This window comes from Thermobia domestica, chromosome 9 (assembly GCF_964235325.1).
Source record: "Thermobia domestica chromosome 9, izTheDome1.hap1.1, whole genome shotgun sequence".
NCBI lineage: Eukaryota > Metazoa > Arthropoda > Insecta > Zygentoma > Lepismatidae > Thermobia > Thermobia domestica.
The window spans coordinates 210,197,310-210,224,537 of NC_137462.1; the positions used below are offsets into that span (position 1 = coordinate 210,197,310).

The window sequence follows — 27,228 nt, forward strand, 5'->3', positions numbered from 1 at the left end:
TATCAAATATTTTTATCCGAATGTACAAATTTGTAACGCCAAAATTAAAGTTTGTACCCTCATCAATTTCGAAAAAGATTTGATTTTTGATACCGGTAACGGGTGGAGCAAAGCCGCACAACTCTTTTTCTTTCCAATTCGAATCAAAATGGCACCATAAATTGGTACCCATACTTACCAATTTGTACCACCAAATTAGAACTTATACTTCCACCAATTTCGAGAAATTTTAGTTTTGATGGCGGGTCAAACTGGATTGCACAACTTATTTTCCTTTCAAATTCGAATCACAACGGTACCAGAAAATTGTACCCACTATGCGCCCACTTGTACCACGAAAATTAGAATTTGTACACACTACTTATTTCGACAAAATTGGGATGTAATGGAGGATCAATATGACGTCAACTGGTCTACACAACACATTTTATTTCAATTCGAATGAAAACGGTCCTAAAACTTTGTAAACAATATGTACCAATTTGTACCTCCAAAACTATGATTTGCACCCTCACCAATTTCGCAAGAATTGAATTTCTAATGGCGAGTCAAGTAGGCTTCCACACTTTTTCTTCCCAATTCAAATCAAAACGGTATCAGAACTCTGTACCCAATGTGTACCAATTTGTAACACCAAAATTAGAATTTATATCCCAAGAAATTTCGTGGAGCGTGGCAGGTCACGTCAGACAGAATTTTGTTGGCAGGTCAAACTTGCCCACACAACTTATTTTTCTTTCCAATTTGAATCAAAATTGTTCAAAAATTTGTACCCGATATGTACAACTTTTTCAACAAAAATTAGAATTTCTAGCCCCACCAATTTCGAGGAACTTGAATTTTTGATGGCGGTTCAAATTGACTCACAAACACTTTCTTTCCAATTTGAATCTAAAACCTTACAAAATTTTTTACCCATTATGTACCAATTTGAACTACCAAAATAAAAATTTGTACCTTCACCAATTTCGAGAAATTTGAATTTTTGTTAGGAGGTCAATCTGGCGAGCACAAAACTTTTTTCTTCCCAGTTCGAATCAAAACTGTACCAAAAACTTGTAGCCAATATGTAACAACTTGTATCACCAAAACTAGAATTTGTACAGCAACCAATTTCAAGAAATATGAATTTAATTGCAGGTCAAACTGGCCGGCCAACTTATTTTTGTTTCAAATTCGAATCAAAACCTCACCAAAAATTTGAACAAAATATGTACCAATTTGTACCGCCGCAATTAGAATTTGTACCCCCACTAATTTCGAGAAATTATAATTTTTGGTGGCGGGTGAAACTGGTCCACATAACTTATTTTTCTTTGCAATTCGAATGAAAACGGTACCAATAATGTGTACTCTATATGTATCAATCTCTACCATTAAAATTAGAATTTGTACCCTTACCGATTCGGAGAAATTTGAATTTTCAATGCTGGAGCCAACTTAACGTCGAAACTTGGCTCGCGCAACACATTTGGTTTACGAATTCGGATTAAAATGTTACCAAAAGTTTGTGCCAAGTAAGTACCAGTTTGTACTCTCAAAATTAGAATTTCCAACCTTACCAATTTCTAGAAATTTAAATTTTCATTGCAGTCTTCCTGGGCATGGCAATCCCTTTTTGATGTATTCAATCAAAATAGTGTTCGATTCGAACGAGAACGTGCAACCAAATTTCCCCGCAATTCATAAAAGCAGAACGGAAAATTTGCTTATGATTTGCATGAGCAAAATCATGTATGAATAAAGAAATTGTTATTCAACGAACGGAAAATTTATCACCAAGTCAACTCTTTCAGGCCAAAGGCTTATTCAGAAGTCATATGAAAATTGTCCAAATTTTTTAAGACAGTTTTTAACAAAAAAATATTACATTGTACCTGCACCAATTCAATAAATCTGAAATGCTTACTCAAATATGTTTATCTATTTGATCTCAAGGTAAACCAGAGAAACACATTTTTTTTAAAATTCGACATCACTACTTCGCAAATGAATTTGTTACTATTTCCATTAAACATTTTAACTCTGGAGTGTATTATTGATGGTAACTGAATTTGTAAAAATTTGTATAAGCAAAATTAGAATTTAGACTCTGTTTTCGAAACGGAGATATGAGTGGATAGAGATGACTTCACAGAACTGATCCTCTGAATGAGTTCTATAATAAAAATTAATATTGTCCATTTTCACAAATGGTTGGGGAAAAATCACTCGCTCATAAATATTTTGGAGTCATCAACATATGTAGATGTTTGACTCTCTCTCCCGCAACCAAGTTGTACAAATGCCAATGCTATCCATTTAATCTGCCGCCTATCGAACAACTTGTTTTGTGATAATGCTTTCCTTTATTCTTTCTAACATTTGGTACACCGTAGAAAAATATTAAAATAATTTTGTCTTCGGTGTTTATAGATGGCGCAAACTGATATCTATTTGGCACAAATTTTTGGTAACATTTTGATTCGAATTAATAAAAGAAATGTTTTGGGCGAACCAGGTTTCTACGTCAAGTTGGATCTAGTATTGAGAATTCAAATTTCTCAAAATTGGTAGTTGCACAAATTCTAATTTTTGTGGTACAAATTGGTACATATGAGGTACATATTTTCGATACCATTTCGATCCGAATTGGAAAGAGAATAAGTTGTGGGGGCTAGCTTGACGTTGCCACCAAAAATTCAAATTTCTCGAAATAACTGTGGATACAAATTTAATTTTGGTGGTACAAATTGGTACATATTGAGTACAAAATTTTGATACTGTACTGATTCGAATTAGAAAGATAAACAAGTTGTGCAGGCCAGCTTGAACCGCCACAAAAATTCAAATTTCTTGATATTGGTGGAGGTACAAATTCTAATTTTGGTGGTACAAATTGGTACATATTGGGTACAAATATTTGGTACCGTTTTGATTCTAATTTTAATGAAAATGTGTTGTCCGGGCCAGCTTGTCATCAAAATGGCCCGCCATCAAAAATTCTAATTTCTCGAAATTAGTGGGGTTAGAAATTCTAATTTTGTTGATACAAATTTCTACATATAGGGTACAAATTTTTGGTACCGTTTTGATTCGAACTAGAATGAAAAAACCAGTGGAGGAGAACTTTTACCACCACAAAAATTCAAATTTCTCGAAATTAGTTGGAGTATAACTAATTTTCGTCGTACAAATTGGTACATATTGGGTACCAACATTTGTTGCCATTTTGATTCGAATTTGAAGGGAAAAGAGTTCTTCGGCTCTGCTTCACCTGTTATATGTGAAAATTTCTTTTTTTTCGAAATTAGTGAGGGTACAGATTTTAAGTTTGGCGGTACAAATCGGTACATATAGGGTACAGGTGTTTGGTACAGTTCTGATTCGAATTTTAAAATCAAATAAGTTGTGCGGATCAGTTTAACCCGCATATTTAAATTCGTATTTCTCGAAATTGGTGGGGATATATATTCTAATTTTGATACTGCAAATTCGTAAATATTGGCTACAATTTTTTTGATACCGTGTTGATTCGAATTTGAAAGAAAAATAAGTTGCCCAAGCCAGCATGACCCTCCATCAGAAATTAAAATTTCTAGATATTGATGCGGGTTTTAATTCTAATTTTAGTGATACGAATTGGTACAGATCTGCTACAAATTTTTGGTCCCGTTTTGATTCGAATTGTAAAGAAAAATAAGTCATGAGGGTAACTTCGATCCGCCATAAAAAATTCACAATTCTCGAAATTGGTGGGAGTACAAATCTAAATTTTGCGGTACAAATTGCGTACAAATTTTTGGTAACGCTTTGATTGGAATTGGAAAGAAAAACAAAGTTGTGCGGGCCAGTGTGACACATCAAAAATTTAAATTTGTAGAAATTGGTGGGAGTAAAAATTCTTACAAATTTTTGATATTGTTTTCATTCGAATTGAACAGAAAAATATGTTGTGTGGGCCTGTTTGACTCGCCATCACAAATTAAAATTTCTCGAAATTCATGGGGGATCAAATTGTAATTTTCGTAATACAAATTAGTACATATTGGTTACAAATTTTTGGTGCCGTTTCGATTCAAATTCGAAGGAAAAAAAGTTCTGCGGGTCAGTTTAATCCGCCAATAAAATGCATGTTTGTCGAAATTGGTGGTAGTACAGATTCTAATTTTGGTGCTACAAATTGGTAATTATTGGGTCAAATTTTGGTGCCGGTTTAGTTGGAATTGAGACGAAAAATGACTTGTGCTGTCCAGATTGACTAGATTGACTTCCCAACAAAAGTTCAATTTTCTCAAAAAATATTCGGGGTACAATTTCTAATTTTTGTGGTACAGATTGGTGCATATTGGATACAAGTTTTGGTAGTTTCTTTGCTTCGAATTGAAAAGGAAAATAAGTTCTCCAGCCCAGCCTGACGCCCCATTAAAAATTCATAATTCTCGGAATTTGTGGGGGTAGAAATCTTAATTTTGGTGGTAAAAATTGGTATATATTGGGTACAAATTTTTGGTTCGAATTAGAAAGAAAATAAAGTGCGTTCCAGCTTGACCCACCAACAAAAATTCAAACGTCTACAACCGGGTAAGAGTTCAAATTCTTATTTTGCTGGTACAAATTGGCATATATTGGGTACAAATTTTTTGTACCGTTTTCATTCGAATTGAAAAAAATATATATATGTTTTCTGGATCAGTTTGACCTGCCATCAAAAATTCAAATTTCTCGAAATTGATGGCGGTACAAATTCTAACTTTGATGCTATAAATTGATACATACTGGTACAAATTTTTGGTGACGCTTTGATTCGAATTGAAAGAAAACAAACATGTGCGGGCCAGGTTGACCTGCCATGACAAATTCAAGTTTCTCGAAAGTCATATCTATCCTGTGTTTCAAAACTTGATTAGAATGTTTGCTTGAATTGGAACCCCAGTTTGTTCCGTTAATTTAACATAATCTACGGCGGTAAAAACGAAACAAACTACGGTACAATCCGGTACAAATGAAAATCTTTCAAATGAGCCAACTAAATCGTTTGTACAACGTGGTGGGGGGCCAGGTTCACACAGCTTCCCCAATTTTGTTTTCTTAATTTTTCATAATCTATTATGGCTAAAATAAAACTCTTTGTGGTACAATCCTGTACTAACCAAGTACTTTTATGTGGCATAAAAAGTAATGTGTACCATGTGTATTAAGTCGTGATTTGGGGGCCTGTTTGATCTGGGCCCCCATTTTGTTTCGTTAATTTTTCATAATCGGGAACGGTACAAACGAAACAAACTACGGTACAATCCGGTACAAACGAAAATCTTTCAAATGAGCCAATTAAATCGTTTATACAACGTGGTGGGGGGGGGGGGCAGTTTCACACAGCCTTCAATTTTGTTTTCTTAATTTTTCATAATCTATTATGGCTAAAATAAAACTCTTTGTGGTACAATCCGGTACTAACCACGTACTTTCATATCGCATACAAAAATCATTTGTACCCAGTGTATAAAGTCGTGATTTGGGGGCCTGTTTGATCTGGGCCCCCATTTTGTTTCGTTAATTTTTCATAATGCAGAACGGTACAAACGAAACAAACTACGGTACAATCCGGTACAAACGAAAATCTTTCAAACGAGCCAACTAAATCGTTTGTAAGACGTGGTGGGGGGGCCAGGTTCACACAGCCCCCCCAATTTTGTTTTCTTAATTTTTCATAATCTATTATGGCTAAAATAAAACTCTTTGTGGTACAATCCGGTACTAACCAAGTACTTTCATATCGCATACAAAAATCATGTGTATCCAGTGTATAAAGTCGTGATTTGGGGGCCTGTTTGATGTGGGCCCCCATTTTGTTTCGTTAATTTTTCATAATCCAGAACGGTACAAACGAAACAAACTACGGTACAATCCGGTACAAACGAAAATCTTTCAAATGAGCCAATTAAATCGATCCTAGGACATGTGGGGGGGCTGCGTGAACTTGGCCCCCCCACTTTGTTTTCTTAATTTCTCATACTGCAGTACAGTACAAACAAAAATATTTGCGGTACAAACCGGTACAAACGAAGTACTTTTTATTGATATGCGGAAATCGTTTGTACCGAGAGGTGGGGGGGGCAGGTTCACAAGGGTCCTTTTGTTAATGGCTAAAGCAAGGCACATATTAAACATACGGAAATCATCAGTCTCTCATACTCAAATTAGTACATGGAACAATCTATTAAGAATGATGGAAAGAACTACATATACATTCATGAATGAAAATTGAGATGCAAAACTTAAACCAAAAGCATGAAAGAGAAAATTCGTAGCGTCAGTTTATTGGCAGTAGGTTGAACAGAGGTTATGAATTATCGAACCGGTACAAACAAAGAATAACATCATTGGCGGTAATTTCATTGCTGCCAATATGAAATATTTTAGGGTTAGAACCATATTGATATCTCGATAACCATAGATACCTTTCATGAGTCGAGATTTACAAATGTCACTAAGAATTTTTATTGTCGTAGTTCGCAAATATTTTGCCGTAATTCGAAACACTAAAAATTTTCTTAAATTAGGTCTGTCTACTTCTAGATAACTGTTAGTCACAACATGAAAGAAACAAACAAGGTAAATTAATTTTCGTCTCCATACTGTGACAAATCTGAATATTTTTTCTCATTTAACAATAGATTGTTCAACCAAAAACAACAGGAACTGAACCGTGCACATAACTACGAAAAGTGAGTGGAAGAAGCTGAATTGAATATCAGGTTGTTTAGAAAGTATTAACTCTTTGGAGATAAAATTTACAGTACATTTATTGTGATTTGCAAATGATACTATAAAACCACATACGCATAATTTTCTTTGATGACCTTCTGCTATTTTTTGGGTAACACTATAATCATGTCGCTATAGAATTTCTGCAGTTGTTGAAAAATTCTAACCTGTGGTTTCCATAGGCCTTTTTCGAAATTACCTTAACACTAGGGATGCGCATGAGCTGAATCAAATCGAGATTTAAGCCTGCATCGCCTCGTCTCGAGAAAATGTTGTCTCGACTCGTATCTCGACTCGAAAATATGTTTCTGTCTCGACTCGAATTTCGAGAGGTCTCGAGTCGAGACAAAATTTACAAGTTAAAATATACAGAGACCAGCCAGAACATTATGACTACCTACCTAATTGTTAGTATGTCCACCTTGGGCACGGATAACAACACCGACGCGTCTTAGTATGGACGCAATGATCCTTATAAGGTCGCTGCAGAGAGTTGGCACCACATGTGCATACACAGATCACCTAATTCCCGTGAATTCCGGGTAGGGGTCGATGCGCTCTAGCGTCACGTTCAATCACATCCCATATGTGTTCGATTGGGTTCAGATCTGGCGAGTTGGGAGGCCAGTATGTTAATCACAACTTGCCTCTGAATTTCTCGAAGTACTCCATCACACTCCTGGCCTTGTGACATGGTGCATTTTCTTGTCGAGAAAAGCCACTACCGTTGCGAAACATGGTCGTTATGAAGGTGTATGCGTGGCAGCAGTGTGCGATACGCCTCGGCCGTCCTTGTGCCTTGCTAGAGCTCCACTAGACACATGGATGCTCACGTGAATGTTCCCCAGAGAATAATTAAGCCGCTGCCAGCTTGTCTCCGTCTCGCAGTACAGATGTCAAGGACCTGTTTCCTTAGAACACGAGGATTCGCGCCCTCTTATCGTCATGATGAAGAAGGTATCGAGATTCATCAGACAATGCAACGCTCTGCTACTGCGCTAAGGTCCAGTGGCGATGGTCATGTGTTCTTTTCAGTCGTGTGTTAACATTCTCACATGGATGGGTCGTCGGCTGCGAAGACCCATCGTTAGGAGTGTTTGGTGCATTATGTGTTCAGACGCACTTGTAATTTGCCCAGCATTAAAGCCTGATGTTAGTACCGCCACATTTCGCTGCCTGTCCTGTTTTACCAGTCTGCTCAGCCTACGACGTCCGACATCTGTAATGAGATGGGGGGCGCCCAACCTCTCGACGTTTGGACGTCGTTTCACCTTGCTTTCGCCACTTGTTGAAGACACTCACCACAACACTCCTCGAACACCTGACAAGTTCTGCAGTTTCCGAAATTCTCGTGCCGAGTCTGCGGACCATTACAACGTGCCCTCAGTCAAACTCAGATAGTTCGCGCGCCTTCCCCATTCTACACACCTCCAGCACTCTCAACAAAACTACATGCACCGTACTGTGTCTGACTAGCAGACATTCCTCGGCAGGTGACGCTGCTACCGCCTGGCAGGGTTTATATCGATAGTAGGTAGGTAGTCATAATGTTCTGCCTGATCGGCGTATAAATTTATAAAATTTAGAAAATTTTCAACATTCTGATTAACTTGTAGTAAATTTCACAAGTTATGACAAGAAGCAACTGACTTGGACAAGACAACGGATAATTGATGAGGCAATCTTTTTTCTCGTTTTTGACGTCAACAAATATTTCATGCCTTATGAAATTTTGATGTTTGGTGGTCATCAGCAGTAGCGTAGCGTGGTATTCCGAAATGGGGATGCCAAAGTTAGTCACTTGTGCGATACAATACTACTGCAATCAGCAATACATAACTATTCCGAGGAGAAATAGATGGTTGTAAAAAATTAGCTGGGGCCTCATTGGTGACCTAGTGGGGCATACAGAAGCAAATGTGTAGATTGCGTTAGAAGCCAATAAGCAATTGTCTCAGCTTCTTCTTGCCACTACCGTTGTGACGAGAAAACTCGGCCCCACTGTTTCCAGTATAGTTCCCTTTATTTCTTTCTCGTGGGCAGCTTCTTTCTCGGCATAACATACTTCAATCTCGTTCTTAAAAAAGTCGCAGCTAGAAATTTGTCATCTTGGGTTCGGAACTCAGACGCCCATTCGTGAATATGGGCCTGAGTGTATATGTATATCACTTGAAGATGCAAATAGAAAGTACTTAAACCAACCCTGGGGGACTGTTTCTGTGAATGTATTTCGTTGTTAGATAACCAGACACTGAAGGCAGGGGCGGAAATCTGTCTTCAATATTCGGGGGATGGGTAAGACTGTTCCCATATATATCATATTAAAGATATATATATATATATATATATATATATATTAAGCGATGTTCAAAATATATATGAAGTTGAAAAACAATGCTGTGGAGGATCAGGGGAGCAGAGTTGTCTTCAACATTGGGAGGAGGGTATATTTGAGGCTTATTCTGGGGGAGGGGAGGTGAGACTCATGTTACGGTAGATGAATCTGATTTCTGAAGCGTATCTGTTGTATATTATATAGATCCCCAGGCGATGTAGATGAAATTGTGGTATATATCAGTATTACAAGTCAGTGCCGTGAACACATTCTGAAATCTGAATACATGCATATTTATAATTGATATATTTCTATGTACGCATCCACAATGATATAAATTAAAATTTTAGGACAGTTGTTTTGTAATAATATAAATAATGACTCTTATTTGAGGAAAATGATAATGATCACCGTTACAGGAGTTAAACAAATAGTTGAAAATAAACTAACAAGAATTAATGACAATGAAATATTAAAGAATACGATTCTTTTTTAAAATCAAACAAGTCAAGGTACATCAATTTCAACTCACTTTCCTTTGTGGCAGTCGGATACAAATCATCACAACTTAAAATAGGATTATTGGGGGGGGCAGTCTCCCTGTTCCAAGATTGGAGGGGACATGTCCCCCTCATCTCCCCGGGATATGTGCCAGTGACTGAAGGGTCCAAGCAATCTTTGCGAGAGGCGGGGAGTGCTGGCTCTCTTGGCCTACCATATTGGTGTCTGTGATTCTACAGAATGCTTTATATTTATGCTTGTATGTGTGAGCTCCTTCAAAATTTTCTGGCCACGCCACTGGACATACTATGTATTTATGATGAAGATTAATAGTTTGCCTTTAATTACGATTAAAACATAACTATTTTATACTATTATTTTTATACATAACTGACATGCTTCAAAAAGGCATTGAACTAACCATTTCTGTTTTGTTCTATCTCGGTGTTAGCGCTCGTACGTTCTGTACAGAAACTATAGCTTAGTTCAAAATATACAGAGTTGGGTATACTTGAATATGCCAGCGTATATCTAAATCAAAATGTAGAGGTTCAAGGGATGAGGAGAGTAAGAAAGCAAGTAGTTGGGCATACGCATTCAACAGAAAGCAGACGAATACCCCGATGCTTGCAGTAAGCCGGGAAGCCCAAGGAACATAGCGTACAACAAGAAGGAAGACAGAAAATGTGACATGCATGCGTAGGTTCCGCTTGTCAAAGTAAGGCGAGAGAGCGTATCCAGAAGATTGCAGTGGAAATAATTGTGATAATTACAAGTAAACAATTTATATATAATGAATTATAATGAGTTTGTTTTGATGAAGTTACGGAAACTAGGAAGAGAATGGTAAGCATGAATTTGTATTGGGATGAGGTGACAACATAGGGAAGTATCTTCTTTATTATTTAATAATTACAATTTCTTGTTTGAAGAACAATGACAACATACAGGGAGAATTCAAAATAGGCGCTAAGCCTGATATCCTCTACAATACGTACTTTTTTTTTATTAACAAGGGATGCCGGGGATACCGGCGTTTCCGTACGTTACGCCACTGGTCATCAGTCGTGCTTCCATTTTTTCCCTAATTTTTCCAGTTCATGATAATTAATAATACATTGCTCAGTTCGAATACACGATCACTTTTTCATTGAATCTAACTCAATAGACGGGCAGATTTGGGGGACCGTACCATATGGTATAAAGTTTTTTTTTTATTTTTAGTATAAAATAGAATGTCCTTTTGCAGATTCCAATGGATGCCACCTTGGCATCCTTGGGCAATTTTCAATATTACGTCATATATGACGTCACTGTTTCACACCTCTAATTTACAGAGTAAACGCTAATGAATGAGTTAAAATCTCTGTAACACAGCAACCGTACACAGTAAAAAGATATATCAGACCTTTCTACAATTTGGGACATTTCAGTGACTATTCCTGTTATGGGAACAATATAGTGACGTCACAATTTAGGAAAAGTATTTATTTAAAAATGCACTTTAATAATTCTCAATGAACAAAAGATTTAAACAAATTGGACCAAACTAAAAGAGATAGAAAGGAGAAATATGTATGTCCCTTGCGTTTATGAGTAATAATAGACTGTGGCTTATACACTGGCCAGCCAGAATATTATAGCCGCCTACTTACTATCTATATAAACCCTTCCAGGCGATATCAGCGTCACCTGATGAGGAATGCTTACTGGTCAGACACACATACGGTGCATGTAGTATCAGTGAGCGTGCTGGCCGTGTGTTAGAATGGGGGGTGCGAATCCGTCGTCTTCCAGGGGAACAGCTCTTTGACACCTGTACTGCGAGCGTAGAGAATCTGGTGGTGGCTCAATTATTCTCTACGGAACACTCACGTGTGCATCCATGGATCAAGTGAAGCTCGTGTAAGGCACCATGACGGCCGAGGCGTATCGTACACTGGTTGCAGACCACTTACATCCCTTCATGATCAGGGCCGGCCTTAAGCCGATTGGACCTATTGCTCCCAATCGGGCCCCGCGTCTAAAGGGGCCTCGCGCTAGTGCCGTCTACTCTACTGTCCAGTCTAATCTACTATGCAGTGCCGTTTTAACAGCACATTAGACTCCACAGCAAACAAATGTGTTGTGGTTCCTATAACTAAATTTTGCTCCTAATGCATGTAACTAATACATGCCATTCTGTTCGCGGGGCCCTGCCAAGTGGTTATGGTAGCGTTAAAATGGCTCTGCTACTCTCGGTTGCCAAGTAGACACAACATATTGCAATACAGGTACATCCATGGACTCTACAAGGGAGGGTATGGCCTCCTCCTATAATACTGCCGTGAATACCGAGATGGTATCAAATAAATCAGCCTCAGTGCGATTTCTTCACATATCCTTTCTCTTATTATAGCTATATTAAAAATATAAAACCAGAGGACAAACTTTATCCTCTCCTGCGAAAAATCCCATGGTTGTATTTTAAAAACAAATCAAGTCAGGAAAACCGAATATATACTAAATGCGTACTGAAAAGGTGGCTGCTTATGAAGATTTGTCTTCTAACTCGAATAATCCAAGAGCTCCTTCGTGGATAAGCGGTTAGCGTACACGCCTTTGGCGTGGGAGACCTGGGTTCGATTCCCGACGGGAGCTCATGTGGTTTGATTTCCACGTTAATCAGTAGGTCCACGTCTCATATAGCCTCGCTGCTGAACGGGACATTAAACTCAAAAGCAACTCATTTCGAATAATTCAATGGAAAATATGTCATCCATCTTCCCTCATTTCCTTAAGGTTTGTGATCGTCTCATCACCATTTCATTTTGCCTGCAGTCGATAATGATTTCAAGTGATTATACTTTTCATAAGTAACTACATACGATGTCCTCACTAGCGTACATTAGATTTTCTTGACTTGAATTCTTTTGAAAAAGATACAGCTGTTAAGAAATTTTTGAACCAACGAATTCATATTAATAGGCACTTCATTGTGCCTTACAAATATGAACTTATGAAAACATAGACTTCACCTTTGTATTTCTCGTAAAATTCTAGCCCAATTTGGTATATAACATAACTCTTTCCTATTAAAAAATGTCGAGTGAGATACAAGATGGCCGACTTCAAGATGGCCGACTTCAAGAAGATAAGCATACCCTCGAATAGATGTCTACTTCCACCCGGTGTTGGTTGATGTGTTTTTGTTTTTCATCCCCTTGCCCGTTTTACAAATAAAATGAAATGTTCAAACTTGAAACATATTGCTATGGGTTATTTTCAATCAGGTTTTTGGCCACTGTGGCCGTCTTTATGGACAGAAGCACTTTAAATTTTGCGTACATTCGTTTTTTGATATTCCACACTTCTCTGCCAAGTTTGGTCAAGTAACTAGGCTTCGACGTTGATAGGTTTCCTTGTAAGAGAAGACAACTATGAAACACTGGTACAGAACATTTTTTTGAAAAATTGCGAGGGACAACGGTAAAATATGTATTTCAAAATTCATTCACTGTCTGCATTTCCATTTTAGTTATTTCTCTAAAAAATTAGCTGCTATAAGCAATGAAAAGGGCGAGTGTTTTCACCAGAACATTTTGCAGATTGAAAACGTTATAAAGGGAAATGGGTGGCTAAGCGGTTAGGTACACGCCTTTGACGTGGGCGACCCGGGTTCGATTCTCTGAGTGAGCTCATATAGTTCGGATCCCAAGTTAACCAGCAGATCCCGTCTGATATAGCCTTGCTTCTGAAAGGGACGATAAATTTAAAATGAACTCAACTCACTAGACCAGGAGGGAGAGTGCAATGTGTATATATATTGAATCTGCAGATCTTCGTGCAAGTTAGTTGTCAACCTGGGGCCCCGCATAGTGTTCCCAGTCGGGCCCCGCACCACCTAAGGTCGGCCCTGATTACAGATATGATGAAATAGAATCCATCCGGAAGCTTGATCTGGAGAAAGAGTCATCAGAATGAGACCTCCTTTTGCCTTCTCCTTTCTAATTTAATTTTTAACTCCAAACTAATCTACATGAACAATATTCCAAGGTCCATCTCTATGGTGGCAAACACTATGTCCTTCTAAGAGTGTGTCTTTAAACTCAGAAGGAAGAGCATTTTCCATCTCCACAATATGCCACGTTATGTATCTCGCATAGTTGAAATGTGCAGCTGCTTTTCAAAAAAGCGCTTTAGACAGTACAGCTTAATTAACCAGTCATCCTCTCTTTGTGATCTAATAAACAACTGAGTAATGACAATACGGATGATTAACATGTCAATTCACAAACTGACTAGTTGGGTTTTCCCTTCCTTTTTCAAATCCACACTGTAGCTCTTCTACTGTGTTAGTTCCATCGTGACGCATAGCTTTCACCCATACGTATCCGGAAAGCATGTTGCTCACATCTCCAAATGCTAACTGTAGCAAATCCTCCAAACCGCTTCCTCTCATAGGATATCTAATGGATCCAATGAATGACATTAATGTGTGCACTATTCCTGGTCTAGCAACAAGGTGATGCCAGCGCTCAATATCAGACCACTTGATTTTCGTTATAACTTTGTATATTTGCATGTCTGCTGTATATGTATATAGAGATATTTTTCTCTGACAACTTCTTCCACATAACATAACGTTTTACGAACAGTATCTGGATGGGACGGTGGAGAACCAATAAGTGGCCCAAACATATGGCGTGCTAGAGTTGACGTATAGTTTGTTTGTCTGGCAATTCTGTTCATGATCCCCTACCATTATAAATCGTCACTAGTCAGAATACTTTGCAACCACTGTATGTCCGTTTCTAAGGCAGGAGAAATATTCTCTGAAGTTTTGATGATATCGAGAGATTGACCTTTCGTGATAGCCACAAAGGGTAGGTACGGTTCCTTTGGACCGCGGTATGCATAGGCATTACTTGTAGCAAGTCACTGAGTTTGAGATGATGCAAAGGTGAACCTTTCAGACGTGGTATTGTTAATCCATATGATCGACTCGTGTCATCGGGTATATATGATTCCTATACACTATACATATTAGCGTAACATAAACACCCTTATCTTACTTTCTACCTTCATACAAATTTTACTGTAGTGCTTTCATGAGTAAGAAATATTTATTTTATATTTTACTTTGCCATTTCCTTTAGTTTGGTCCAATTTGTTTAAATACTTTGTTCATAGCGAATTATTAAAATGAATGAATATTTTTCCAAAATTGTGACGTCCCTATAGTGTTCCCATACCAGGAATGGTCACCAAAATGTTCCAAATTGTAGAAAGTTTTGATTACATATATCCTGTCAAAATTTTTTTTTTTTTTTTTTTACTGTGGTTGCTGTGTTACAGAGATTTTAACTCATCTGTCAGCGTTTACTGCGTAAATTAGAGGTGTCAAACAGTGACGCCATATATGACGTAATATTGAAAATTGCCCAAAGATGCCAAGATGGCATCAATCGGAATTTGAAAGAAAATATTCCATTTCATAATAGAAAAATAAAGAAAAAACATTACACCATGTGGTACGGTATAGTGAATTTTACCATTGCTATCTTCTCGACTACAAGTCGCTTCAGATACTATATAGTTGTATTTGTTTACGAAGAATTAATTGCGTATCAGAAATACACCTCCAACAAAAAATTCTGCGTGCTCATCTGTGTGCTCGAAAGACTAACTGTTAAGTTTATGCGTTCTGTACCGTCTCGACTCATGTCTCGACTCGAAAATTCGAGTAGAGAAATGCGTTTGTTTCGACTCGTCTCGAATTTCACAAAGTGTGTCTTTTCTCGAATCTCGACTCGAGTCGAGTCCAGATTCGAGACATGTCTCGACTCGTGCGCATCCCTAAACCTTAGTCACAACATCCAAGAAACAAAGTAAATTAATTTTCGTCTGCCATACTGTGACAAATCTGAATATTTTTTCTCATTTAACAATAGATTGTTCAACCAAAAACAACAGGAACTGAACCGTGCACATAACTACGAAAAGTGAGTGGAAGAAGCTGAACTGAATATCAGGTTGTTTAGAAAGTATTAACTCTTTGAAGATAAAATTTACAGTACATTTATTGTGATTTGCAAATGATACTATAAAACCACATACGCATAATTTTCTTTGATGACCTTCTGCTATTTTTGGGGCAACACTATAATCATGTCGCTATAGAATTTCTGCAGTTGCTGAAAAATTCTAACCTGTGTGGCTTCCTTTTTCGAAACTAACTTAACACTATGCTGGAAGTTCTGTAGAAACCCAAATAGATGATTCTATGATGGTGTTAGCTCAGGGATATACGATGAATGCATTGAATATCCCAGGCAAGTTCTCTCAATTTCTGCGGCAATTAAAGATGTATGCGGTCTGGCATTGTCAGCGTGGTGAACGACACCTTTCTATGGGCCTGTTTCGGACGTTTCTTCTGAGTTGATAGGGGCATTCAGCTAACTGTCAACAGCACAAGTCCAAGCCTATTGCTCTGTCAGGCAGCAGCAAAACGTGATGCATGATGCCATTCCAATCCCATCAAACGCACAACGTTATCTTCGTGGGAGTCAGTATTGGCTTTGCCATAGACTGTGAAGCTTCTACTTACTTGAACCACAATAACATAGTTGCACTAGGTTATCCACTATGTGATCAACTGCTACAGTAATGGCTCGAGTTTGTTCCGTTTCAGTATAGATTCGCAGATAGAAATTCGATCGAGTATCGTGGTGCACCCATGTATCGAGCTTCTTTATGTAGTCAACTTTTTCAAATGGTTTAACACTGGTGATGAATGTTTAGGTTATTGGCGATGTTATGAGTGCTTACATGCTGATCTTGTTCGACATTTACCAGAATACTGTACGTCTGATTAAAGAATACCATCACGTTTTGCTAATCTTCTAGCTTTATGTATCAGATGGCAAATGATGTTAGACCTTACTTGCAGCGATATGTATATCCTGGCATTTGGGACAATAATGCCATCTCATGCGCAAAAGATTAAAAACTTTTTCGACCACCTGATATTTATGTCCAGCTATGTGATTGTACTGAGCCAAAAGAAGAGCATATTTTGCAAACTCATAGAAGAATGTGCAGGAATAAATTATGAGCTATTACAATAGACGTACACTCATGTCGAAAATTATTGTCGCATACCTATAAATATGTTGTTGTAGGAATATAATTTGATAACGAATTCGCCCGGTTTTTCTTATAATGTTACCATGTGTATAATCGGCAAAGACGTGTATGTGACAAATTTCATGTCAAAAGAGCAGTAAATAAGAACAATAAAACAAAAATAAAATTGTCTTGTGCATTTAATAACATTTTATTTTACTTATTATAATTTTCGTATTTATAATTCTTTTCCTATGAAATTTATCACAAATATACATTTCCAGATTATACACATACTATCAGTATTAAAAATACCTTGCAAAATCATTATCAAATTATTAATAAAACTCCAACTGACCAAAGCAGTATATATATATATATATATATATATATATATATATATATATATATATATATATATATATATATATATATATATTATGACTATATATTTGTATTACAGTTTCGGCTATGTAACATAGCCTCCCTCAGACATATTATGTTACATAGCCGAAACTGTAACACAAATATATAGTCTTAAAATATATATACTGGTTTGGTCAGTTGGAGTTTTATTAGTAATCTTGAATTTTCCAAAGCTACAATGAATAATTTACATATCAAATTATATTCTTACAAGAACACAGTTATAGATATGCGACAATAATTTTGGACATGTGTGTACATGATAAATTTTCAGACATTATATTTCATAAAGGTAACTAATGTTATCTGATAATTCGAGAAACCAATAGATTCATGCGGAATGGACACAAACGATTATTGATCTATTGAAATAAATTTAAAAGTCCATCTGGAAACCATGTTCAATCATTATTAACCAAAGAGGAGTTTTTGTATTTTATTGTAGTGGTTTCATATTGTTCATATTATTGCATATGCACAGAATATTGGTATATACATAATTAAAATAAAATAGTCAATATAGAAACGTCGTGGACTATACGTGTATAATCAAAATATCAAAATATAACTTAAAAAGTACAGTTTTAAGTTGTGTACGAATCAGATACAATGTTGGAAACTAATGCTTAAGATTTTTAAGATAATATACATGTGGTTACAGGGTAATATCGATTTAAATTGGCATTTGGAAATTCAAACTTTCAATAAATTTTGATATTTTAAACAACAACCTCCTAATTATACATTCTGCATATACTATTCACTGACAAACTATATAAACTTAAACAATTACTTACTTAACGAGTCGCAGGTTGTCCCTTGGAATTTCCTTCAAGTCCTGGATAGTGTATGTTCCTCCTCCGAATTCATAATTAGGATTGTACTCAGTCATCATTCCATCCGAAGCCATTCGAAGCCTGTTAAGTTGAAGATCTGCTCCACTGATCATCTTTCGCCCAGATATTGCAACTTTCTTTCTTTGATAACGATTATCTGTAATTGTTAAAAAAAATCATATATATCAGAATAGAAATCTTATTGTTTTGTTTCTATGTTAACTTTGCGAGTAGTCATTATTCAATGAGAGATGAACATGCTAAACCTTCGTATCCTTCTTTGATGTTTTTGCATACTTATCACTGTCTTTGTCAGGGGTCAAATTTGATGGAATATATATTCATTGCTACATATTTGAGGGTATCTGTAGTTCTCGAAACTTTCTTATAAAAATTGACTACATTGTCGGAGGTGGTATGCTTCAAAATATTGATTTTGCACTCAAACTGTATCATTGTTGAACGTCAAGGAGTCATTCAATGTTTGCTGTCAGAAAAAAAGTTAATCCAATAATATTTACCCCTACAATTTATTATCAATATGTCTACACTGTTCAAAGAGAGTCATAAAATATATGTATATAGATGAATTTTGGCCTCGGAGAACAGTCAAAGTAAGTACGTCAAAATTTAACGACGAAAATCAATTTATTGAAGATAATCCGATCAATCACATTATATAGAACTTTCATAATTTCACTTGTTTATAAAACTGCACTAGAGGATCGAAGTTGACGGGCACTAAATGCTATAGGCGTAGCCAGAACTTCTTGAGATATGGGGAAGAACCTTTTATATGGGCATAGACAAAGAGAATTAATAGCTATTCACCTTCTCCCTATAACATTCTTATGTGCTCGATTTATTGGGTTTTAAGTATATTAAAAATCAGATAAGATGTCATTTCAATAAATTGAAGATTTGTAGTTAACAATTTAAAGAATGCATGACAATTGAAGCGGATTCGTTACAGTCTGTAACTACGAGTACATTACAGGTGTTCAAACTGCAATGTATATAAATTGAATATTCTTTACACCAAAATTCTTTTCCCACATAGTAATTAATGGTTACGTCAGCCGTTGAAACAAGTATGTCAAATAAAACATCTAAATTGAAAACTGTTATGTTATATTCGGATATTTCTGTAAGTTTGCATTATTTAATTACTCACTGCAGACTTTAAACGCCTAATATTTTATATGGACGATTAAGGTAACAATTATGAATCAAGATGATTTCTCGAACACTCCTATTTTCTCCTACTTTATTACAGTACTAATTACTTAATAACCCATAGTCTATTAGTCTACGAGTTATAATTACGTTGTATTAAAGTTAAGGTATCTTATTTTGGAGCGAAAACTAGGATAGTTGCACCATTATACTACAAAACATCAAAAAATAATTAACATAGCTCGAGTCAAACAACCTGCAATATCAAATCCATTATTTCCAGATACGAGTAACATAAATTTGCCATTGTAACTTCTTTTCAATTTAAAAATGAACATCTTTAGTTTAAAAAAAGTAATGAATTTTAATTTGTTTTAGAATTTCAAGTCATGTCTTTTAGTGTTCAGTAGGTTTCAAGATTTTCAAAAATATCACGATGATATGAACGTATAATAATGGGAACCATGTTTAGTAGTATCGTAGCAAATTTGAAGGCCAGAAATAAGTGTGTTTCAAAAGTTACAGACGGACTTCACTCATCAATTACTCGAAACTGATTAACGAGGTAACTTCCAATGAATGCCTTATAATTGACAATTCAAGAGGTTTCGCTAAGCTTTTCTGATTTTTACGTAAAAGGTGGTAAAATATCACACAACATTATAAAAAAAGGACGAACAAATTCCTTTATTTGTTAGCAAATTAAAATTACATAAAGAAACTGAACTGTATAATACGCGAAATTCCACTATGTGCAATACATTGATAAGAATAAGCCAAACAGAGTTTCCTCTGCTTCGTCGGTATGTTCGTGTCTGTCCGGTTTCATTCAGCAAAAAACTTCCCTTTCACCACCCTTCAATTGCTCTCACCACTGATAGCAATTGAATGTTAAGCTGGACGGCGTTGCAGTCATGCAGAGCAGGCGACCGACGTGAAGCTTGCTTTGAATATAGCAGCGAATGGATTTTTTCACTTAAAACTGCAGGTTTTAGAACAAAAAACAGGCTGTTCCGTCGGTTCCAGGGAGGAATCGCAGCTGCCACCGAGGTCATTAGTCGGGACCTATTGGTTAAAGTGAGACTCGAATCACTTCTCGGGATTGTATTTGAGGCAAGTACCTTCACAGAAATAAAAAAAAAAGACATATGGAGCAAACAAGAAATACTGTGAACAATTAATGGAGCCCTTATTGAAGTGAAAATAGTAGAAACTTTTTGAGTTGGTGGTTGAAGTGAAAGGAGAAACCATATTGAAATGAGAATAAGAGAAGCTTTTAAGTTGGTAGTTGAAGTGCAGAAAACTGAATGTTGCTTTCCTGATATATATATATATATATATATATATATATATATATATATATATATTGTTTTGTGTGTGTTATTGATGACTAAATTTATCATAGATGTTTGTAACACCTTCAATCTCGTTTCGTATATGAAGTGAGTAAGGAATCAATATTCTTTTTCGATAATTAGTTTCGAAGAAAATACTATTTTATATAACACTACCATATAACATAAATAACAATCTGGTACTTCTCTGGATCAAATACCAAGGGAAAATATTTTATTTCACATCGAATTTGCGAGTCGTACTTAAAATCTCCATAAAGTCTCCCTCTCTCTCTCCATATATATATAGTTCACAAGACTCCGAGAGCAATCAATTAGTAAAACAAATATAAAACAGAGCAAAACCAAGAGTAACTTCCAACAATTCACAGACACAGAGGCGTGATACGAGTAGTAAAGTAATTAGTTCATGGGCAATAAACTTGATTAGTACAAATCAATTTAGCAAACAATTACAAAAGCATTCGGGTGTAACATTTTTACGTAGTGATCCTCATTCGACAGATGCATGTATTGGTTTCTTTTATCACGCTTTATTGTTCCAAATGCACAATTTAACAAATATCAAAACAACTTATGTACATGCTAAATAAGTTTCCAGTTCATGTAATTCCTCTCGACACAAAATTGATTATCTACGTACAGTGGTCGAAGTGAGATAGTATGCCTCTGGTTTTTCCGTGATGAATGCATTCCGCTTCTGCTCTTTAGTGATCAAGCCATACCGTCACGGGAGAGTAGATGCTAAATACTTTTAATAAATTCATTTTTATACAAAGTAATTGACGAATAGCTTTGCACGTAAAAAGATTTTATTTCTTATGTAGTAATAGTTTCTAAGTTGACAAAACCGATATTTTTTTATCTTTTTCTTACCCTTTGTTTTTAAAATGAGACGTCTTCAAAGAAGTTCATCTAGTTGATATTTTGATGTGCCTAATTGAATTGTTTCTTTCGTATGCATGTGTGTGGTCTTCTTGTCTTAATTCATATAAATGTAGTGTTTTGAGCATGAGCGGATTTAGAGGTTGTCTGCCGTGGGGGCGATTCTTCCGGGACTTTGGAATACCCCTCAGTCGAGTGAGGGTCCGGAAACTTTACCCGCAGGAAATTAATATAAAAACTCGGTTTTTGAACATTTTCGTGTATAATTCTCTATAATACAACTAAGGGAATATTTTAACCTTTTTTAGAAAGTGTTTGCCGAGGGATCAAAGTCTCTCTATGCCGCCCCCCGTAACTAAAGAGAAGCTCTCCAGTGGTTTTCAGTCATTACATTAATAGAAATGCAATATTTTAGACAACACACTCTCACTGTATTTCAACATTTAGATAGACGGTATGTAGAGTCAAAATCGTAATAAAACATACCGTCTCTGCTTTTTTCCCACTTCGAACACTGTATCTACTAACCGAGCAAGCCGCAAACTCTGGGGGAAATCACATGCAACAATACGAGCCCTCCCCTTTTATCTAGTGAATAGTGGGCACATTTGAAACACGGGGTCTTGAGTTCCATTTCCCGTGGGAGAGTCTTGAAATTTGAAACGTAGGTCACGTATCGCATAACGACAGTGCTCTAAAGGGGCCATACCATAAAGTTTAGTGCCAACCAGGGGCGGATCCAGGACAGACTTCTGGGGTGGGGGCGGTGGGTTGTCATACTGCTACTTTTAAGGGCTCCAAACTTTGGGATGGGTTTTATTTATATATATAAAATAAGAACATTTCGTCTTCTGGGGGGGCAATTGCCCCGATCGCCCCCCTTCTGGATCCGTTCTGGTGCCAACCAACCAAAAGATAGTGCCAAAGTTGATTTCACATTTGCATCAGTTTCAGATAGGGCCTACATATACCAATTACTAGTGAAGCCGCAGGATAACTTTATAATAGAGATGAACCGTATGGAGCATTACTATCGATTAACGTCGACGTGGAAGACCCGGATTCAACTCCCAGTGAGAGCTCATGTGGTTTGGATCCCTCGTTAAGGTAAAGACGACAACGGATAGGCGTCACTAGCTTGCTTCTTTCATTTTGTAGCTATTGATGTAAGCCACTAAAGGTAACAATAACTCGCGTTTCAGGTGCCCTAAGGCTTGAATTACCTGGCTCTAGTAAATGACAGAAACCATATTGGTATCATTTTTTATCGCTACCTGAAGAGATTTCGCTCAGTAGTACAGCGTTCATTTCTGATGCGTGGGGCTCGTGGTTCGATCCTATCTCACGCCAATGGGCTTTGTGGTGAACGAACACTGCATGCGTGAGCTTTTTCGGGGTTCTCCCATTTTCTTGTTCCTAAATTTCATTCATTCTCACTATTGTCGCCTCTTTTAGATTACACGGGATAATCGTGGGACGTTCAACTGAAATATTTCACTTCATTTTTTGAAGAGATTCTTGACTTACAATAACAGAGTTCTGAATCACATGGGTATCTCGGAACTAATCGTCATAATGTGAAAACGATTATTACAAAAATTGTTATGCGTATAATTTCACAATATTATTAGCGTTTAAGATACTCTCCCAAGATGAGACTTATACCAATTAATAGCTCGAATTAAGTTAAACAAATTGAGATTATCGTGCCAAAAAACTGAGTAAATTCTTGTGCCTAATTTTTGGAAAACTTAGAAGACATTTTTATAGTGGTCTTTGCCAAAAACAATTGATAGTTATTATTATGCTGGAACTTTTTTATTTGATGTTTATCTTCTGTCCATGGAATGTTTGTTTCGTAACAGAGACACATATACTCCTAACAATGACAAAAATTTAGTCTTAACAGTAATGCATATACAGTATACGGCAAAATAAACAGTACTGAAATTCGCGTGCACATGGCGCGCGGGCGCAATGTGGTATGAGCTGTGAGCGCCACATGTATGCTTAGCTGTCTGTGGACTAGCCTAGTGTGCATTTGGAGCGAAGATAATGTTACTCACAACAGAGAAGGTGTTTATTTTAGAGCACTATTTTCGCTCATACGGTGTGGGGGTAGCATCTCACTGCAGGAAATGAGCGCGTACGTCTACTGTATTGTTCTGGAGACGTATGAACATGTAGATTTCATCAGCAACATATGGTTCAGTGATAAAAGCCATTTATACCTTGATCGCTGCATCAATGACAGTTCAATATTGACCCATTCTTGCATGATTTGCACGGTTTTTGCCGCACCAAAAATCTGTCGTTACAACAATAATGGATGTAGTACTGCCTATACTGCAAGTGAGTCACTTGACCTTCTTCCCACTAGAGTTGGATTTCCGTTGATTTTCCGTTAAACGGATCTTTTTTTTTTTTTTTATCTTTCTCACTTCCCTGACTTTACGGTTCCAGATGCCTACATGTGGGGTACGTATACTAAAGGAAGCAATTTTCCGAACAGATAACACCCTACCACTGTACCGGAGTTAAAAGAGAAGATTCAATCATTTGTTTTGTTGTTCCAGCAGCCCGTGTTCACTAACATGTTCATCGATCTACAGAACGGCTATGAAGAATGTTAGACGTAATGGTCAACATCTTGAACACGTGATGTATATATATGCTCGATTCCTCTCAAATTTACAATTTGTGTTGAGTAACATTTAGTTGACATCCCTTTGACATTTCTTATGTTTCATTACGTTATACAATAAATAAATGATAACGATATGATTTCAATACTGTTTGTTTTGCCGCATACTGTACTTCCAACACTACATACTCATAACAATGACGTACAAAATCCTAACAATGACGTATGAACTCGTAATGCGTGAAAGAACATTTGTATTATTACAGGAGGGAAGTATAATTGCATAGAGTGGCTTCTCGACTTACAGCGGTCTCGGCTTGGCAGTAACGCAAATTACGGGTAAAATACTGTATATCCGCGAAAAATGTTTCTAATTTCGAGCGATTATGCGTGTAACTCATTATGCGTCAACTCGTGCATGTAACAGATGTTACAAAAGTCTGTAACCAATCATACGAGTCCAAACAACATTTAATAAATTCGAAAATGAAATGGATACACATTTGGAGTTGAAATTCGTTACAAACATAATAATACACGAGGAGTACTAAAATGTTTCTGCATTCAAGATGAAAGAAGGCATGCGAAAATCTGGAAATGGCTTTATTGTTTTTGAAAGTATTCGCCTACACATTCGCATATGCTCAAACCAATTTTGAAAGCATTTTTTCTATTCTGACGCTGCTACCTCAGAAACTGCAATTCGGAATGCGTCAACAGCTGCTTCACGTTGTACACATCGCTCATTATGCATTTTATTTTTCAGTGTAGGAGCAAAAAGAAGTTATTGGGTGCTAAATCAGGTGAGTATGGACAATGATTTATTAATTTGGCATTTTTACTGGAGAAAAAACAACAATTTGTTGCCCGAGAGAAAACTGGCGTTTTCGAGATGAAGAATAATGCGACGATATGGGTTTGCTTCACGCAATTCATGGATGACCTCTGGCAAACAAACTGTTGTGTACCACTCATGATTTTCAGTTCTTTGATATTCTAAAGCTGTGGTTACCACATGCCCGTATAATCGAATCATCGACAACAATCATTTGCTTGTCAGCACTCCTCGAACAAACAACTTTTGTTGGTTTCGGCTCACTTTGAGACACCCAAACAGTAAGTTGCTATATAGTTTCGAATTTGTGTGAATAGATCCAAGTTTAGTCTCCTGTAACGATGTAGTACACCTAATTTGATTTACGTCGGGTGATATTTTTGAGCATTTCTTTGAAATTGACAAGAGCCTGTTTCTGGATGACAAGAGCCTGAAAGTTTCTGTAAGTTCAGATCACTATTTGAAATCGTATGTATTGCTTCGATGTTAATGTTCAAATATGCTTGAATATTATGATATATCACATTACGATCTCTCTCAATTATTTCACTTACAACATCAACATTACTCAGAACAACAGCCGCGGATGAATGATCTTTACAAAATTCATTACTGAGGAATATGCGATAATGTAGGAATTCGGAAAACAAATTGTACACGATCATATTGGACAGTGCTTCACCTTCTAAATAAAGAAAAAAGTCGCTCTATTCATTGTTTCGATGTTTATATTTGAAATAATAATAATAAAAAAAATCATTGTCCTTGTAAAACAAATCTTAATTTAGTTTCGTAAAAACCGTCATTCCTGTGGACTTGGGCTTTATACGAATTCAGAGTTTCGCCATAAATACTTTCTGTATGTTATAGTAAGACAATAATTTCACACGAGATCTTTTGTAAAAGTTATGTACTTTTGGTGCAATACAGCCTATGGTTTCTATGAAGTTCCCAGTCAAGAATTATAACTGAGATTAAATTTGAGTTCAGCATCCATTTAAGCAGCAAGGGTATATAAGACATTATCCTACAGCTTAATGTGGAATTCGAAGCACATGAGCTCCCGCTAGGAATATAACCCTGGTCTCCAGCGCTGACAATGCCATAGAGCCATGAAAAATCTCCCTTAATCTTAGCTTAGGGTTGAAATCGAGATGAAGAAAAAAATGTTGATTCACTTCAATATTTAACAAATGCTCCGCTTTAAATTTAAGAAAAATGACAATTTTATATAAAATATGAGTGAACGGTCTTTAGATATAAGAATTGTCCTACTTAGAATTGGAATTAGAGGCAAAGTCTAATCTTAAAACATAATAGCAATTTTTAAAAAAAATATTCCGCCTGCATAATATGGCGTGAGCTTTCTGTGAGGATTTGAAATAGGTCAAGGAGAATGATATGAATTATATATATATATATAATAAAAATATTTAAACGTCATGAAATATGTAGATAGTATTTTTCCTTCGTGGCTTGATAATTATTTTTATTGATCAGGGTTGAAATCGTTCAAGGGAAATATCTATGAAATTCCTTAGCCTAAAACAAATGTATATTTTTACTTGCTGATACTCAGTATGACACTACTAACAGGAGTGCTCTGCCAATGAGCTATTACATCAGTTTATGATATTTTTTAGTTAAGGAACGTAGTACATAAAACAAATATTCACGTACGTTGAGTGTTTGTGAGTATCAGAAACTATTTTTTATTGTATCGAATATTTTGTTTTGAAATATTAATAAACATCAGCACTATATTCACAATCGTAAGTATTCTGGCAACTTATTTCCTTGTAATTAAGTTCCCATATAGATTATTACTATGCTGTGGTAACTCTACAGATCTGTGACAATGAGAAAAAACTCGTATTCGTGCGTACAAGAGTGAAGACCTGAAAACAAAGACGATATGTGAACACACAGGCCAGACAAAATCAACAGTCCTGAAGTTGCCGGCAGACTTCAGGCAACTGCTTACTGTCATACCAAAGCACAGATTCGGACGCTCTTAGTCGAGAAGTTTCATCTATTTCTCTTATTATGGGACTATCTGTAGATTTGGTGTTTTTTTTTTTGCCTCAAACCACCGAATTTACACATCTTCTTTATCACCCCCCCCCATATATATATATAATAGTGACTTTTTCACACGTCCACGCATAAATATGAGTTTTGTCTCGTTGCTACAGGCTTTTCCTGCAGCACAAAAATATTCAGCACCAAAGTACAGAAAAATTACTCAAAATATCACACGTGTTATAGCAGAAAGTTAACCTTGCTAATAGAGCTAACAACCAACAATGAACTGAGCTCTTTCAGCAGTAATGAGCTAGTGACAGATATGAGCCTCTACCTCTTTTCAATACGAAACAACA

General features: G+C 36.4%; 1 protein-coding gene across 1 annotated transcript in view; it reads right to left on the reverse strand.

Annotated features, from left to right (window-relative positions):
• Positions 1 to 27,228, reverse strand: part of Alk (Anaplastic lymphoma kinase) — a 1,262,077-nt gene that overhangs the window by 127,275 nt on the left and 1,107,574 nt on the right. Inside the window, exon 19 of the mRNA XM_081725826.1 lies at positions 17,914 to 18,109. Within this exon, the coding sequence (XP_081581952.1) occupies positions 17,914 to 18,109 (196 nt within the window). The remainder of the gene's footprint in view (positions 1 to 17,913; positions 18,110 to 27,228) is intronic.